General features: G+C 41.7%; 1 protein-coding gene across 1 annotated transcript in view; it reads right to left on the minus strand.

Moving 5' to 3' along the window:
- The window catches only part of SYT7 (synaptotagmin 7), an 824,787-nt gene that overhangs the window by 173,660 nt on the left and 633,220 nt on the right, over positions 1-17,907 (minus strand). The window contains 1 exon segment of the mRNA XM_030201170.1: positions 16,639-16,761. Within this exon segment, the coding sequence (XP_030057030.1) occupies positions 16,639-16,761 (123 nt within the window).

Genomic DNA, 17,907 nt, shown 5'->3' on the forward strand with positions numbered 1-17,907 from the left:
AAGAGTTCATCTTCTCACTCTATAAAGCACAGGCCTCCTTGCCTATTACTTTTAACACTAAAACCATATAATGAGCTTTCCTGCACTATCATCTTATAAGAGTGTCCCCAACACACATCAAGATATTTGTACAAATTGAAATAGATAAAATACCTACCTGATATCTAAAAACTCCCCACAAGGATAGGCTATGCCAAAGCGACAGCAGAACGGTGTAAATATGATGAAACATCTTTATTGCCCTAAAATTCCCTAGAAGTACAGAAATGCTATGGAACATTTTTAAAGAGCATTTGGTGAAGAAACATTGGACCTGGGTATGAACCCCAAAAAAGGAGCATGGGAAGCAGGAAGGGCTGGAGTTTTGAAAGGAGAATTCCATGCTTTGGCAAATGTTAGTTTTCTGCTTCTATCATCTTGGGTCCTGCTCTTTTCCTTTGTTCTCCATAGAAAACACATGAAAGATTTATCCACTTTGCTGGCTAAAAAGAAAGGCCATCCCTTTATGGATATTAATACACCTTTCTACCAATGCTGTTTGAACATTTTCCTTTTATAATGTTCGTGAGCCAAATAGTTCTGACCTGTGTTGCTTCTGACGCACTTTATGGGTGGATGTAAAACTTTCATTAAACTAAATATGAGGAATTTATTTCTTTTCACTGTAGACAGAACATGGAGACACCCTTTTGGAAAGTACTGGTGGTACAGTGGTGATCGCAATGCACAGCTGTACACTTGGAGACTATAATCCACTACCAATTGGTATGTTTGGAAACTTTACCTCTTCTTCTTGGGAAACTTGAGTAAAGTGGTGTGCTAGCCATTTTAGTCCACTTTTAAAGGTACTAAATAGAAATCAAACAAAACATATAACTACCACTACTACTACTACTACTTAACATTTCTAAAGCGCTACTAGGGTTACGCAGCGCTGTACAATTTAACATGGAAGGATAGTCCCTGAAAGAGCTTACAATCTAGGAGACAAGTGTACAGTCAATCTGATAGGTCAGGCAGATTGGGGCAGTCTATATGTTCAAAAACATATAAAAGAAAATAAGAAGATACCTTTTTTATTGAACGCGCGGATGGATTTTAAAGTGCCCTGTTTAGTTTATAAGATCTTCACAGGTGATTGTCTAATTTCTCACAATCAGTTATTAACTTACCCTTCTAGTAGAATGACAGTTCGTTCTACCTCTTTTTTAAGATTAGGTTTTCCTTCAGTAAAAATATGCAATATAAAATTATACATGATAGTTCTTTTGCTTATCAATCTTGTAAGATTTGGAATATTATTCCTGTCTTTATTCAAACAATTCCAAATTATTTAAAGTTTAGGAAGGCTTTGAAGTCCTATTTGTTTGATAGATATTATTTTATTAATTTAGTATATCTTTCTGTAAACCACTTTGATTCCTTGGTTGATTTAAGCGGTATATAAGCAATGGAATAGAATGGAACAATTTATTTTTTGAAAGGTAACCCTTCTTCTTATTTTCTTTTCTTTGTTTTGTTTGATTTCTATTTATTGTCTTGGAAACTTAAGACTGAAAACTCTCTGGACTGTGTATTACCTTGCACAGCATATTAATGGTCCTGTTAAGTGATAATTATGATGATTAAACTATAGTCACAGATCATCAATTCAGTCCTGCCCTGTAGCTCTATCCTTTCTTAGAATATCAGCACCGGTAAATGACAGCTATAGTTAAAGCCAACAATTTATAATGCAGCATTTAATAAAAACATCCAGTTGCGGCATGGAAAAGATTACTGCTGTCAGACCATTTTCATTATGTTTTTTTTTCTTTGTGACTCTGGAAATCAAGGCCCGGTGCTACAGTCTTCTTTGCTTTACATTGTTAGAGATCAAAGCTGGGAAGAGATAAGATAGTGTGCCACTCACAGATGAACTGCAAAGGATCCAAAGCTGTAGAGGGTATCTTTAACATATTGTTTATTTTTTGCTTCCTATCTTGAGTGGATTCACTGGAGATTCATAGGAGTCTGATCTCCTTTTGAGTCTTATGCGGATTTAAAAAATGCATAGAGCTCCTGAGTTTTGTGTAAGAGATTCTGGTATCCAAACTCAGTTATATCAGGGCTGCTGATCCCCTGCTGATGTCTCTTTGATAGAGCAAGATGAGGTCTCTAAAGGTGACAAGTAATTGAGAATACAGCTCTGCTTCATACAGAAAGCAATTGCTCCACAGAAATATTCTCCAAGTAATATCAAGGTTTCTGATTTTAAAAATGACATTTGAAGATGTGCAAATCATATGCATTCATTTATTAAGAGTAATTATGAAACATACGTTGCCAGTCTGTTTATGAGAAACAAGATTTTTGTACAGGGCAGGATTAAGGCATAGCAAACCAGGCATTTGCCTAGGACCAAAAAGTATATATATATATATATTTTTTTTTGGGGGGGGGGGGGGAGGGACCTGTCACATATGCGGATTTGGTGATTATGAAGGCAGAGCTGTGCCATGGTAGGTCAGCTGCTAACAGAAAGGGGCTGGCCAGAGTCCCTGATGCCGGCAGAATTTTCCTCACCTCCTGTGCATTATCCTTCAGTGGAAAGGAGAAGTTTGTGAGCAGAGCTTCTTATCTGCTACTTCCTTCTCTGCAGTTTTCCTATGCATTCAGAAGCACTTGGAATTCCATAGTGTGCTAAGATCTGCTGACACCCACATGCAGAAGAAAGGGAGGTAGCAGCTGATAAGAAGTGCTGCTTGTCAATTCATTCCAGCTGGAGGTGATCGGATGGGAATGAGGATGAAGGGGAAAATGGTGAAGGTGATTAGGCCAGGGGTTAGGGTGGAGACCAAGGGCCAAATATTATATATTATGCCTGAAAAATTGGTGCTGACTAAAGATACGCTTTGCGTGATTTTAAAATGAGTGCACACATCTTATTTATTTATTTATTTACATCCCACATTTTCTAATAAATATTTTCAATGCGGCTTACAGAAATAATACAGTGGTTACAATAGGGTTGAGTGTTATTTGCATATGCATGAGACCTATAGTTGGGTGTATCAATTGGATTTACAATGAGGTAGAGTGGTTCAGTAGGGGGCTATTTGCCTGTTTGTGGATAGAAGCATAGAGTGTAGACTAGTTATGAAGAATAAGTTTACAAAGTACTTTCTGATTTACTTGGCTGATGTGGAGTTCCCCCTGGAGCAGGGGCGTAGCTACGGGTGGGCCTGGGTGGGCCCAGGCCCACCCAGTTTAGCCTCAGGCCCGCCCAAAAGAAGATCCTTACCCTCTCCCACCCGTGCCGCAGAGCTTCTTTAAATGCTGTCGGCCACTGTCTCCCACCCCCGTGGCGGCGCTTACATTTCGCTATGGCACTGCCTGCCAGCAACTCTACAGATGCGTCACCGACGTCCGACGTCCTGCTCCGGGGCCTTCCGCGTCCAGCCTCCGTAAACAGGAAGTTACATCAGCGTGACAGAGGGAAGGTCCCGGAGCAGGACGTCAGATGTCGGTGACGCATCTGTAGAGTTGCTGGCAGGCAGGCAGGCAGCGCCATAGGGAAGTGTAAGCGCCGCCGCGGGGGTGGGAGACTGTGCACAGCAACCGACAGCATTAAAAGAATCGCTGCAGGGGTGGGAGAGGGTGAGGAAGTCAGGGTGCTGGCCCAGGAAGGAGAGGGAACAGAAGGGTGAAGGGTGCTGGACTTGCCAGGGGCAGAGGGTTGGGATTTGCAGAGGGGAGGTTGGAAGGAAGGGGAGAGGTTTGGGATTTGCAGAGGGGAGGTTGGAGGGAAGGGCAGAGGTTCGGGATTTGCAGAGGGGAGGATGGAGGGAAGGGCAGAGGTTTGGGATTTGCAGGGGGTGGTGGAGGGAAGGGGAGAGGTGCTGGATATGCAGGGGGGGGTGGAGGGAAAGGGGAGATGTGCTGGATACGCAGAGGGTTGAAGTGAAGGGGAGAGGTGCTGGACATGTAAGGGGGCTGGATGAAAGGGAAAGAGGTGCTGAACACGTAGTGGGGGGCTGGATGAAAGGGAGAGATATGCTGGACATGTGGGGGGGGGGGGGTGGATATGCAGATGATGGCTGAAAGGAAAGCAGACAGATGTGGACCTGCAAGGAGGGCTGGAGCAAAGGGAGAAAGGTGCTGGACCTATGGGAGGGGTTAGAGGGAAGGGAGAGAGGTGCAGGGAGAAAGAGCCAGATGCATAAGGGGAAGGAAAGAGAGGAAGAGAAGCTGGTTGGGGGGTGGGATCAGAGAGGAGAGGGACACATTAGTGTGGAGGAGGGAGAAAGGGGACATAGGGAAGTATACAGATACAGAAGGGAGATGATGGGCATTAGTTGGGAGCATGGGGACAGGGACACAAATGTGAGATGCTGTATGGGGATGGCACATGGGCACAGAGGGGTAATGCCTGACAAGGGGGGGACGGGGATATGGAATAGAGATACAATGCTGGACACTGGAGAGGGGGGTATATGGACACAGAGGTGGGGAGAGATACCAGACAAGGGGGAGAATAGGAACACAGAAGGGATATGCTGGGCATGGGGTGCATAGGTGCACAGAGGAATGATGATGGATGAGGGGATATGAACACAGGGGAGATACTGGACAAGGAAATATAGGAAAACAGAGATGGGAGATGGATGATGGACATGAAGAAAGAAGAAATGTCAAATAGGAGACACTAGCAAGTGAGTTAAGAGAAGACAGAGGGAAGCAGAAATCAGAGCCTGGGACCAATATGATTTGAGAAAAAATGACCAGACAACAAAAAGGTATAAAAAAATATTTTATTTTCAATGTTGTGAATATAACATGTTGGATTTGAAATGTACATCTTGCCAAAGTTGATGTTAAACATGGCTGGGGTCCAGGACAGAAATCTAGGAAAGGACCCCAAAGTCCATTACCAGGCTGCGCCTTCAGCTTACAGCATGCAGGCTTTCTCTAGCCAAGGAACCAAGCACAATTGCCCTAGTTCCATCCCCTAACACCATCCCTGGCATGTGCCATCTTTATTTTGCACAGGAGCAAATGCCTTTCTTTCTTGTTTCTCTGGTGTTGTACTACATGCAAGGTCTAGTTTCTTGGGGTTTCCGTTTAATTTATATTTCTAGAGTTTGTGGTCACTTATTCTGTATTTGGCATTTGTGTCTTGTGTGTGTGACTGAGGTATTCTGTTAGCATGAAGTTTCCATGTAGCATTCTGTAGTAATTTGGCTTGTTCAGCTTTCCTGATAAATGTATTTGTATTTTAGGGCCCTACTATAATATTTAAGGCACTTCTTTTTCATAGTTAGGATCTTTGTTTTTGGAAGTTAGTGTTGGCATGGTAGATTTGCTCTAGGTTCTGAGTGACTTTTGTTTTATAGATTTTTTTAAAGTTAATTTATAATATGTCTGTAATTGAGATTACACTAGAAAACAAAATTTCTTTGTATGATGAGTTTTATGGAGAATTGTCCTTGCTGTGCTCTGTATCCATTGTTGGTGGAGAGCCAGGAGGTTCTCTGGATGCAGAATGTGTGGCTCAATGGGGCTGAATAGTGCAGTCTATTGTACTTCCCTTAGCTCTCAATTGGCCTGCAGCCACTGAAGCCTGCACTGCAACCCTCATTGAAGTTATGGGGAGTGGGGTAGGGACAGAGCATGGGTGCATCAGGTTGCTATTTTTTCTCTTTCAAAAAAGTTGGCAACTTTAGTGCCCACCCATCCAACCTGTTGGCCCACCCAAAAATTGCCTTCTGGCTACGCCACTGCCCTGGAGTCTTCATAGAAGAACTTAATTGAACAAGCTAATCAGCGTTGATAATTGGAAGATAACAATCCATTATCAGCACTAATTGGCAACAATTAGGATTTAGGTACATATCCAATTCTATAATGGATTGGGTCTAAATCCTATTACACATAACAATTTAGGGGTGCTGTTAGGGGGCATTCCTGGATTTTATACAGAATCATGCCTAAGTGCACCTAACAGTTAGGTGCACCTTAGTGCTAAGCAAGAATCTATTAAGGGAGCATACTCATAATAGAATTGCGCTAAGCATATCACATTATCGATGATGATTTTTAGGCGCTACTTATAGAATTTTATTTACTACTAAAAGTGTTGGTGTTCACACACTTTGAGGGGTTAAAAAATGCATTTATGTTATGGCAGGGTGCTCAATTTCCTTGTTTGCCCTGGACCCTGCGTCAGTAGGGTCCTTCAGTATCTACTCTAAGGGCCATGAATGCAACTATAAGTGGCCTATCCAGGTCATAAATACCTGGCAAGGTCCCAAAAAAGTAAAAAACATTTTATGTTGCTTATCCCAGAAATAAGCAGTGGATTTTCCCCAAGTCCATTTTAATAATGGTCAATGGACTTTTCCTTTAGGAAGCCGTGCAAACCTTTTTTAAACCTCGCTAAGCTAACTGCTTTTACCACATTCTTTGGCAACAAAATACAGAGTTTAATTAAATGTTGCCATTGGAGGAATTAATCCCCTAATGGCTGCTGCCCCCTTTCCTCTCCCTTGAAAGAGGATATCAGGCTCTGGATAATTCATTCTTGATAGAGCCTGATTACTAAGGAGTTTTCCTATTCTATGTTAATGGAAAAACAGCTTGCACATTCAACCTATATATACACTCCCAAAGGGATTTTGTGTGCTAATGGACCTTAGCATAGTCCCCAAGATGACTGCTGACTTTGGAACTGTTTCCATCTACCCGTGTACTCTATGGTGAGTAGGTTTGATCCAGCCTTCATACTCTCCAGGAATCAAGGACGGTTAGTCATCCATGTTTGTTATGCTTCCTCAATATAACTTTAGGGCTTATTTGCATAACACCCTGCAACTGAAACTTGGGTCTCTATTTAATAGTTTGATTGAAACTTGAAAGTAAAGCACCATCTAACAGCCTCTTCTCAAGGACTTAAAGTGCTAGTGCTATACAGCCATACTAAGGATGACATTGCAAACTCAAATTAAACTGGGGTGGCCGGAGGAACTGACAACCCAGAGGTCATATCAGAATGTGTGGTCGCACCCTTGTACATCTGCAGCTCCAATCAACAGTTCCACACTAAGGTCACAGAGTTTCTGCTGAGTGTGAAAGTGGTATAATAAAATGACAGAGCAGATCCTAGGGAGAGAGGACAGAAATAGCTCATTTGTACCAGCAGGGGCTGCTCTATCCTTAAGTTGAACAACAACTTTGCTGAACTGTTGGCAGAGCCTGAGACCTGGGAATTCTATTCTGCCTGATGCAAAGGAAGTATTTTCAGCAGGCTGAGAGATATAAGGACAGAACAACGGGAAATGAGTGCTTAGTATAGAACTGTATAGGTAATGGAAATATTCCACTGGTGCCAGGTGTCTTCTCCCCGGGTTATAGCTCTGTGACACCACAATAAGCTGGTATCTCTCTCGCACAAGGCAGAAGTATGTACGTGTTTGGAGACTACTAGGAGTAGGTAGGTAGGTGTTGTGCTATATTTTGTTGAAGATCTTGCATTCTGCTCTTTTTTTTTTTCAAGAGCTTGAAAAGAACATAGCCTATGTAACTTGATGAGAGCAAAGAGAAAAGTGTTAAAATATGTAGTGAAATATAACCATAGCAAACTAAAAATAGTCCTGGGAGTGAAAATTGGGCCAGTTAATTAGCACATTGGTAATGTAAAGTCTTGATTTCAGTCACACAGCCTGCTCTTTCTTTTCACACTTTCTCCAGGCAAGGATGAATTTAGCATACTTGAGCCTTATTTACTAAGGAGTTTTACCCATTCTGTGTCCATGGGTGTGTGTGTGGGGGGGGGGGGGGGGGGGGGATGCTTAGAAGATCTGTCTCACATGTTCTTTTTCTATCTCTTTCCTTTATCTGAACCTTATAAGCTCTGTCCTAGTCACCACCACTGTCCCTTGTCATACTCAGTCTTAGCCCTGTGCCACCAGCAGCCTCTCATCCTTATCATACCCTAAGCATGAACATGTAAAATGATGACACAATCTGATGTGACCTTGAGACCTGGATGTATTCATCCTCTCTGTGGATACTCTCCATATGATATCGTGCAATATCATTGGTCCAACCAATTTGTAATGCGGTATTTCAGGCCAACACTATTTCAAAAATGATGTACCAAGTCTTCAATAGTTCCAATACGCATACAGAAAGTATCAATTATGTTTCAAAAATCTAAATTCAATCAACTTAACTTCAATGCCAAGCTGACTTGATATCATGTTTCAAGCAGACTTCACTTCAGGGTTACTTATTATTTCATATCATTCATGGTCCATAGATATTGCCACCACACTACTTACATCTCACTGCTGTTATGCCTTTATGAAACATCCTACAGGTACCCAAAAGCTCCTGCAAAAAGTTGCACCTGTTCTGAGGCAGGACTAGCATTGTACATATGTGCCAATCCTGTTTCTGCTCTGTCTATTCTCCTCCCCCGGAAACACCTATGAATATTCTGTATAAAAATAGACACCTGAGCCCAGATGCTCAAAACCTAGTGCCAGCACTAGGAGTGGTTAGTACTGGAACTGCGAGTATGTTAATATGTGCAGCATGCACAAAACCCTCCAGGGCATGTACTAATCTGTGCACTGAAGATCAGTGCAAATTGTATTTAAATGCATTAAATGGATTAAAATCAGATAATGCTCAGAAGATAGCGCAGAAATTAATGCTGGCCTTAACGCTGAAAGCACACCTCCAGGTCGGGGATAGCGTTCAGGTTTTGAGAAGAAGATTTCTTCTGCATTTTTCATGTTAAATGTCCAGTTTTTGACTTCTTTTGAAAGGAGAAAGAAGCCCTTGCAGCTTGTAGTGCTGATAGTGAGAAAAACACATAGCTGTGAGTCTGAGGAAAGCTGGGGGTGAGGGCAGGCATTGGTGCCTATTTTCCTATGCTTTGGTTTGAGCCTCTTAGGTGATTTAAACTGGGGGGGGGGGGGGGTTATATTTCATGGGGTTATATTTCATGGTGCAGTGGAAGGGTCCTCATGTGCTCTTGCACTTCCTGTTCTGCCTGGTGCAGTGCACAAGAGTTTTGTAGTAATTGCAGTAGTAATTGCAGCTCGTGTGTGGATGCATCAATCATGTTCCTCCCCCTTGCTTTCGCTTTACTAACATGCATAAAATTTGCATCCCATTTGCTTTGGGCATTGGAAGGCTAGTTTTCAGCACTGTTCTTGCACTATGGGATGTATGCTCTTGCCTCTAGTGCCAGAGTTTTGAGAATCAGGCTTTTCTCTGAACATTCCTTTTATGCCTGTATATCCCTAGCAAGTACTTATAAAATTGCACCTTTTATAAATCACTTTGGCAACACGTGTACAAACTGTCATGCCAATAAAGTTCCATGAATTTGAATCTGTGCCGGCTACTTTTATAGAAGCTCTGAGCTTAGAACATGGAGACATACTTGTGATTTATTTTGAAAATTTTATATACTGCTTATCCAAGCAAACCTTCTCTAAGCAGTTTAGAACAGTACATTCATCATCATACATTTAAAAAAAAGAAAAACAACATTAAAAAAAACTGTGAACACAAACTGCAACATCCTACTCTCTAATCTCATTATGGGAGTAGTCTTTTTGAGATTGCACACTTGGATTTTTGACCCAATGTTGGAAACAATCGATAAACCACATGTGGTAGGGGTCAGTCTATACAGAAAGAGGTAGACGTGGAGGGGCATAATCGAACGGAAACACCTATCTCCATGGGTGTTTATCTCTGAGAACGGGTCCATGAAGGGGCGGACCGAACCGAATTTTTGAAAAAAATGGACGTTTTTGAGCTGGGCGTTTGGTTTTTTTTAGCGATAATGGAAACTAAAAATGCTCAGCTCAAAAACGTCCTAATCCGAGCCATTTGGTCGTGGGAGGGGCCAGGATTGGTAGTACACCGGCCCCCCTGATATGCCAGGACACCATCTGGGCACCCTAGGTCAGTGCGGTGGACTTCAGAAAAAGCTCCCACATGCATAGCTCCCTTACCACGGGTGCTGAGCTCCCAACCCCCTCCCCCAAAACCCACTACCCACAAATGTACAACACTACCATAGCTCTTAGGGGTGAAGGGGGCACCTACATGTGGGTACAGTGGGTTTTGGAGGCCTCCCATTTACCAGCACAAGTGTTACAGGTGGGGGGGATGGGCCTGGGGCCACCTGGCTGAAGTGCACTGCGGGACCCACTAAAAGTGCTCCAGGGACCTGCATACACACAGGCCTCTAGGACTGGTTGCTGCTATATAACATTGGCACACCAGTTGACACCTGAAGACTAATCTCTCCGAAAACATCCTTTATTGGAATAACCGCCTTTACTCACAGTTAACTGCAGATCAGAAGTTGTGCCCCACTGGCAACGAGTCTCCCTGGTACTGAGATGAGCAGTAGGTCAGAGCTGGCAGAATGCTGTACAATGCCCTCTTTCAGCCACATTCAAAGGAAGAACTAAGTTGTCTAATGTGGCTAACACAGGAAAGGGAACTAAAACTGGCTTACAAAAATGGCCACTACCGCATGGACTACAACAGGAAACACAACAGGGCACACTCTGACCCAGTAGGCAGGGGGAAAAGCACCATGGGAGAAGAGCCTACCAACTACCAACATCGTGAGACTGTAACACAAGCTAATGAAATCACGGAGCCCAATACCCTACACCCACCACAATGCAATGCTGATGTGACCCTGTACTGCACCCGAGAGCCACATCTGACCCAGGGAAATGCTGTGACAGGATCGAACACATTCTGTTGTCATGGAGGTGGGTACGGCATTTGAGGCTGACATAGAGGCTGGAAAAAAAGTTTGTAAAGTGGGGTTTTTTTTGATGGGGGGGGGGTTAGTGACCACTGGGGGAGTCCGGGGAGGTCATCCCCGATTCCCTCCAGTGGTCATCTAGGAAGTTGGATCACTTTTTTGGGACTTGTTCGTGAAAAAAAGGGTCCAAAAAAAGTGACCCAAAATCGCCGTAAAAACACCTTTTTTTTCCAATTATCAGCTAAAGATGCCCCTCTCTCCTTGGCTAATAACCACGCCCCAGTTCCGCCTCCACCACGCCTCCAACACGCCCCCATCAACTTTATTCGTTTCTGCGACAGAGTGCAGTTGGAAACGCCCAAAATCGGCTTTCGATTATACCGATTTGGGCGCCTTTGCGAGAGAAACGTCTATCTCCCGATTTAGGTCGCACTATAGGCGTTTTTCTCTTTCGAAAATAAGCTGGATATTGATCACTTATTTAAAGGTTAGACATGACATTTCTGAATCACTATCCTTACTCTGGAATTGTTGCTGGACAAGGTATGAAAACAATAAAACCACATGTGGTTGGGGTCAGTTTATGGAGAAAGACGTAGACATTGATTCTGAAGACATTTTTGTAATGTTGTTTGTATGTCTTAGGTTGTTTTTATGTTATGTATGTGATTATGTAATCCAAAGAGTACTTTGGATCTAGCATAATAAAAGTTTTCAAATAAATAAAATTGATTTCAAAGTTAGACATGACATTTCTGAATCACTATCATTACTCTGGAACTGTTGCTAGACAAGGTAGTATCATATTGGTAGCAGTAAGAGTACAGGCATGAAAGCTGGGTATTTCTTCAGCTTCAAATATATTCAAGGGCTGAACCTCTCATTTTCTTATAGGATGTGGGCCTCAAAATACACCAGGGGTTATTCTTTCTTATTCCAATCCTATACCTTTTGCATCCAATAACATAACATATGGAAAGATTGTGAAGTGGTAGATAGCCAATAGGAAATTCTTCGCAAGGCTGGTTTAACCACCAGGCAACTAGGTAGTTGCCTGAGGCAACAGTTTCTCTGAGATGGCAGAGAATTGCTGAAGTCACAGCACAATATTGGGTCCTGAAAACTACATGACAGTGGACAATTTTCCAATAGTGTGCCCACCCAGGTAAATGGATTTTATACAGATATATAAAGGCAGTAAAGTTTAATATTCACAAGTCTGATGTTTGTCCAGTTTTTCATTCTAGTTATCTTGATCATGACATTAGTAAACAAAATCTTCAGGACCTATGGATCTAAAGTTTAATTGAGGGGTGGCACAAGGCTGAAGGTTCACCTAAGGTGCCTAATAGTAGCTTTGATCCCTCCCATATAGCTGCAATATAGCTCGAATTTCAGGAAGTACTTGAAGGAATGTATGGTCCAATTTATTCTGAAGCCAGAAATCTGTCCTCTTATAGTTCCATGCTTAGCTAGCATATTTCATTTTTCCTTTGCACAAAATAAAGTAAATTAGCCCTGAAGAAAGGCAGAGTGCATTGAAGCTACAGATGGCACAGAGTACATGCTTTTGCAATGTCTGAGTTCCGAACGATAATTCCCTTCCTGCTAAAGGAGCAAATGGACACATACCTGACATAAGAAATGGAAACATGCAATCAACAGGAGAACATTTCAACCTCCCAGGATGCTAGTTGACTTTAAGATTGCCATGCTCCTATAGAGAAACTTCAAAGGGTGAAACTACTGAACTAGAACTAACCAAGAAGCTAGATACCATTACCACAGACCTGAAAAAGGACAGTAGTTTCATGGCTCTCCGCAGGTATGAAATGATTTAGCTATTCTCAGATTATCATATTAATGATTTCTCTCATTTGCTACAGGAGTTTATTAGCTTAACTATGCCTGCTATACACTGCTCTGCACTCTTTAATATCCCCTCTGCACTTTGTATCCCACCAACCATCAGCCTCATCTTCAAGTATATATACCCACCTTCTCTACTACACTTCATGCATCTAAGTGAGTTCTTTTCCTCAAAAGTTCATGTCTTACTAGATCTGTTAGTATATAAGGTGCCACCATCCTCTCTGTCATTTTTTTCTCCTTTTTTGATATGATTCTTATGCCAGAAAGAGAAAGAGTCTTTACTAAGCTGCTTTCCAAATTCATAATTCATGTGTATCTCTGGGGTTTTCATTAGTCTGAAGTACCGCTTTAATTTTGCCATTGTTGTGTCCGCTCTTTAATCCCTTCACACGCCTCCTGTATTTCTTCTTGTATATATGAGATAGTGGAGTTCACTTGTTATAAAAAAATATTCTCACATCATAAGTCTAATTGGAAAAAGATATATTTTTCATAATTTATGATCTATAGTTCTGTTTCTTATTGTGTATGTGTAGCAATGTTTGAGGGTTTTCACTTTCTGACTGGATGAAACATATTTCCTAGTTTTCCTTGTGCTCTGAGACCTCTATATAGAGTCCTTGTATAGTTACATCTGATCTCTGCTCAGCTCTTGCAGCAGCAGAAAGCTTGTTTTCCACAGTCTTTCAAATGCTTTTTAATATTAAAGTCAGCACAGCATTTCTGAAGGGCTTAAGCTCCATGGTAACTGCCCAATCTTTCCCTGTAGCAAATGGCTTCAGTTCTCACCCTCAAGAGACCATCTGCAATGTTGTGGGTGGACTTCATCACTGGCACAATGAGATCATTACAATATTGACCCGAGGCTCATCAAAACAAAATGAGAAGGCCTCTGCTTCAACCAGTGTTTGAATTACATTTTCTGCATCCTAATCAAGGATTCTTTTTTCCTTAGCTTTTCCACACAATATATACAGGGCATGTATCATGTGAAACTGATGCTCTCCCATTGCATGTGCATCCAATCTTTGTTGTTGCAGTAAGTGGGAAGAACACTGGAGTTAGCACTGCTAGTTATACAAATAACTGGATAAGAGCTGGTACTTCCACACCCCAATCCTCCTCACCATTATTCATTATGATATATTCCCCCACTATTTATATACCAGCTGATTAGAAAACAGAACGCAGATGCAAAGAACACATTTTGATGCATCAGCCCCCCCAAAAGTGGGTCACTTTAAAGGGTGCTCACCATTAAGAACTATGAGCTATTGCCAGGGACAGTGTAAACAGAATAGTATAATGCATGTTACAATTAGTGATACACATATCAATAACATGCTACTGATCACACTTACAGGGTAGTAATCAGCCAGTGGCAGTCAGCAGTTTTAAAAACTCTGACTGCCACCACCAAAATTTTGCCTAAATATTCAATGCTGGGCCATGTCTGGGTACCGGCATTAAATATCCGGGTATATGCAGCTGTCCAGCACTTAACCAGATAAGTGCCAATATTCAGCCCATAGCCAGGTAAATTAAACCTGCTGTGCTATTATGTGGTCCTATTTGTCTCGTTACCTTAACCGATTACTCCCAGATTCTATAGTGAGTCTAGATATCCACGCCCAAATCTGAGAGTATTCTGTAACAATACGCATAAGTTAATTGTCTTAACAAGCCAATCAGTGTTGTTAACAGCAGTTAACAAGCAACAATGACCACCAATTGACAATAATTAGAATTTACGCACACAACCTGCTAAGTGTATTCTGTAACACACTGCGCCTATATTTTAATACACGCAGGCAAAAAGGGGTGTGTCTATGGGTCGGGAAATAGGCATTTCAAAATTTACACAAACTGTTATAGAATATGGCCCTCTACGCCTAAATCTACGTGCCAGAATTTATACCATGTTTGGTTTAAATGGAGGTGCACAGTTTTACGCACTGGGATATCAACTAAGCATATGCTATATACCGTGCCTAAATCTAGCCACCGCTTACAGAATACGCTTAGTCGGAAATGTTTTCTGCGTGGATTTTCTATACATAGAATCAGGCCGTTAAGGGCTAAACATTGGCTCTTACATAGTCAAGTGCTGACCCTGTCCCGACTCCACACCCGGACTGCCCATACACTAGCTGGTTTCAGCTTTAGTGGTTAGAAGGGACATTCAGCAGTACTATCCGGGTAAGTGCTGCTAAATGTTCCCTCAGGGCTCAGTCAATGCAAGTTAACCAGATTAAGAGCCCTTATTAACCAAATAACTCACTTTGAATATTGACCCCTTCATTTTTCCAAGTGTTCCCCCTCCCCCCCCAAACTCTTTGGAGAAGTTAGATTTGGAAGAGTCGCTAATTCCATGACACCATAGTGTTACTGATGGGATCATGCAATATGTGAAAGTATTCATAACAGCACAAGCACAATGAACCAAATTCTATACCTCCGAAGTATTTGTGACTGTTAAATATGCATCATTACTTCTTAACCAATTCAACTAAATTAGCAATCTATTTGTAATTTATAAAGGGTATACAAGACTATTTGTCATACATATTTTTAACACTGAATATTTGTCGTCTATATTAAAAAACAATATCAAGATGCTTCAGAATATCAATTTCCCTTTTTCACAGATATGTCACTTCCTTTTTGGATATGCTCCTTGGTCTTTTTTTTCCTGTTTATATCCTTATCCAGGTAGCTCCTCTTTTCCCCTTTTATTTCCAACTACTGGAATCCTGACACCTTGAACCTTCATTCACAAGTATCAGAGGATTATTTCTTCTCTCCTTACATCGCCTCCCCACTATCCCTACTCTGTTCATTATAGTAAGACCCTGAGGCCAGAATCCATGCTCAATGGCTCCTTCTGGAACCCTGTATCATGGGCTCTAAACCTAGCCATCAGGTGTATCTTTTACAGATGAATACTGCCTTCCTGCCAGTGATTGTGACTGCTACGCTGGTAACACCCTCAGCCCCAGCTAACCCAGGGGATGGAAGCCCTGATCCTGGGAATGAATCAGGGACCCATTCTGTGGCCACTTAGTCACCAGAGCCCTTCCTCCTTTCCTTTTCATCTAATGTTTCATATCTTTTATTGTCACAGTTTTTGGATTCAGGGGGGCAGAGGTGTTCTGCTATTTATATGGTATTTGGATTCTGCATGCATCAGGGAGATGCTTGGTATATTTTGTGTCAGACTTGGCTCAGCCAGTGCCCCATTTACTTAGCATTCTACTAAGAGAAGATCTTTTAAAAATGTAGAACAATGTTGCTTCAGGAATTATGCTCTTCTTGATGTTGTATTCATTAAAGGACAACTGTAGTGTGAGCAATTGTTTTGTTAACATTACAGCCCTAAATCCTTGCATCTTCACTCATAAGGAAGACATGAGTTTGACCACATTTCATAACAATGGCTGACAGCATCCTAGTCTTTTTTTTCATCTCTCTCTTTCTCACCTAATTGTTCCCTTTTCATTGTTTTTTAATCCTGCTATTGCCCAGTTTTGTTTTGTTTGTTTTTTATCTACAGTATCTCTTTCACATATTGCTTTAATTCTGGGCATCTATACTAGCCACTTGTTCATTTTCTCCCCATTTTCAAATCACCCCAGGTCTGTTTTTACCTTTAGGGACATGTCATGCACCAGTTCTGTCAAGCAATAACGGGTTAAGAGAGTAGTGCCACATGCTTACATAGATGAGGCATCATCTTCTGAAATGAAACAACGTGGAGGAAAAAAAACCTCAATATTTAGATCCTGCCAGTCCTGATGGATAAAGGCATCAAACCTAACCTCTACTGGTATTTAGATGGTATCATTGCTTAGTATCATTCTACACTTTGTTCTGGTACATACATTGTCTGGTACATACCAGGTACTTGCAACCCTTCCATAACACCTACTCTTCAAATAACGCTGCCCTCCTTAGTGTGCCCTCTCTCCTGCTCATACCTCTTGTCACCCTGACAATTCTGGTTCTGCTGGTTTCCAGTGCCTTGCAGATCAGGAATATTGGCAAAGTCGTCCTGCTCCGAGAGCCCCAGAACCAAGGACAGCACCACCATCCTGCCTTCCCTGTCCAGATGGAAGCCCGCCGGTATGAAGAGGTATATGCCCCAGATTCAAGAAGCATGTGGAAGGAAGGAAAGAAAAAGAAGAAAAAGAAAAAGCATAAGGAGCAAGCAGAAGGAAAAAAAGGAAAACAGAAGTCTAAAAGCTCACATAGAAAGAAAGACAGTTCTCAGATTTTAACAACTTTGAAAAAGATTCATCATTACTTGTTGGACTTAGACATACATATATTCCCTAACATTCTATAGTCACCCAGAGTTACAGCCAATATCATGTGTACAATATGGAAAACTAGAGAGAAAGCCCTAGGCAGATTAGACAGCCGGCACAATTTTAAGGGTAGCACAAGGAACAATTCAATTAATTTACAATTATTATTACCAGTTGCTTTGGCTTGGCAGGTTTGAGGAAGCACAGAGTGGTTCAATCAACTAGTAGCCACACACCCCTCCTTGCAAGGGTGGGACCAGATATCATACTAGAGCAGATACTGCAGGTTTGGCACCTTCTGCTTTCTTTTTAATTACGTTTTTACAAGTCCCAGCTGTGCCTTTTCTTTCAGTTTTTCCTTGGAGCTCAGTCCCTCCATCTGTACTTCTTTTGAAAGCTAATGACAGGGCAGTTTTAAGTTAATACTAAAAAGAAACATGAATGGAGAGACTGTCTGAAGCTGATAAGTTCTAGAGAGGAAAGTGTTACAGAAGGCATGCACTTAAGTTTGTCAGTGTTACATGTTGCTTATGATTTGGTTCTTCAAAATATTTCATAGATTAATAAACAAAACAAAATGAAACAAACAAGCCTACCCAAACGTCCCTACTTAATTCCCAAACCTAAGCCACACCACTAATACTTCCCATGCTCCAATCCTTTCCCCACGTCTCTTCACACTGTCCAACTTTATTTAACTGTGTTATCTCTATGATATATTGCACCATACGTTGTATTATCTCTATGATTCTTTGTATCGCACTTTTGTAAGCCGCACTGAACCTGCTATCAAGCGGGAAAGAGCGGGGTATAAATGCTACAAATAAATAAATAAAGCATATCAGTATAGCAGGACAATGGAATCCTAAACAGGGAAAAGACAAGCAAGCCTACCAGAAGCAGCAGGAAGCAAAAGCGAAGGGTGGGAATGACCAAAGC

Source organism: Microcaecilia unicolor, chromosome 4 (genome assembly GCF_901765095.1).
Source record: "Microcaecilia unicolor chromosome 4, aMicUni1.1, whole genome shotgun sequence".
NCBI lineage: Eukaryota > Metazoa > Chordata > Amphibia > Gymnophiona > Siphonopidae > Microcaecilia > Microcaecilia unicolor.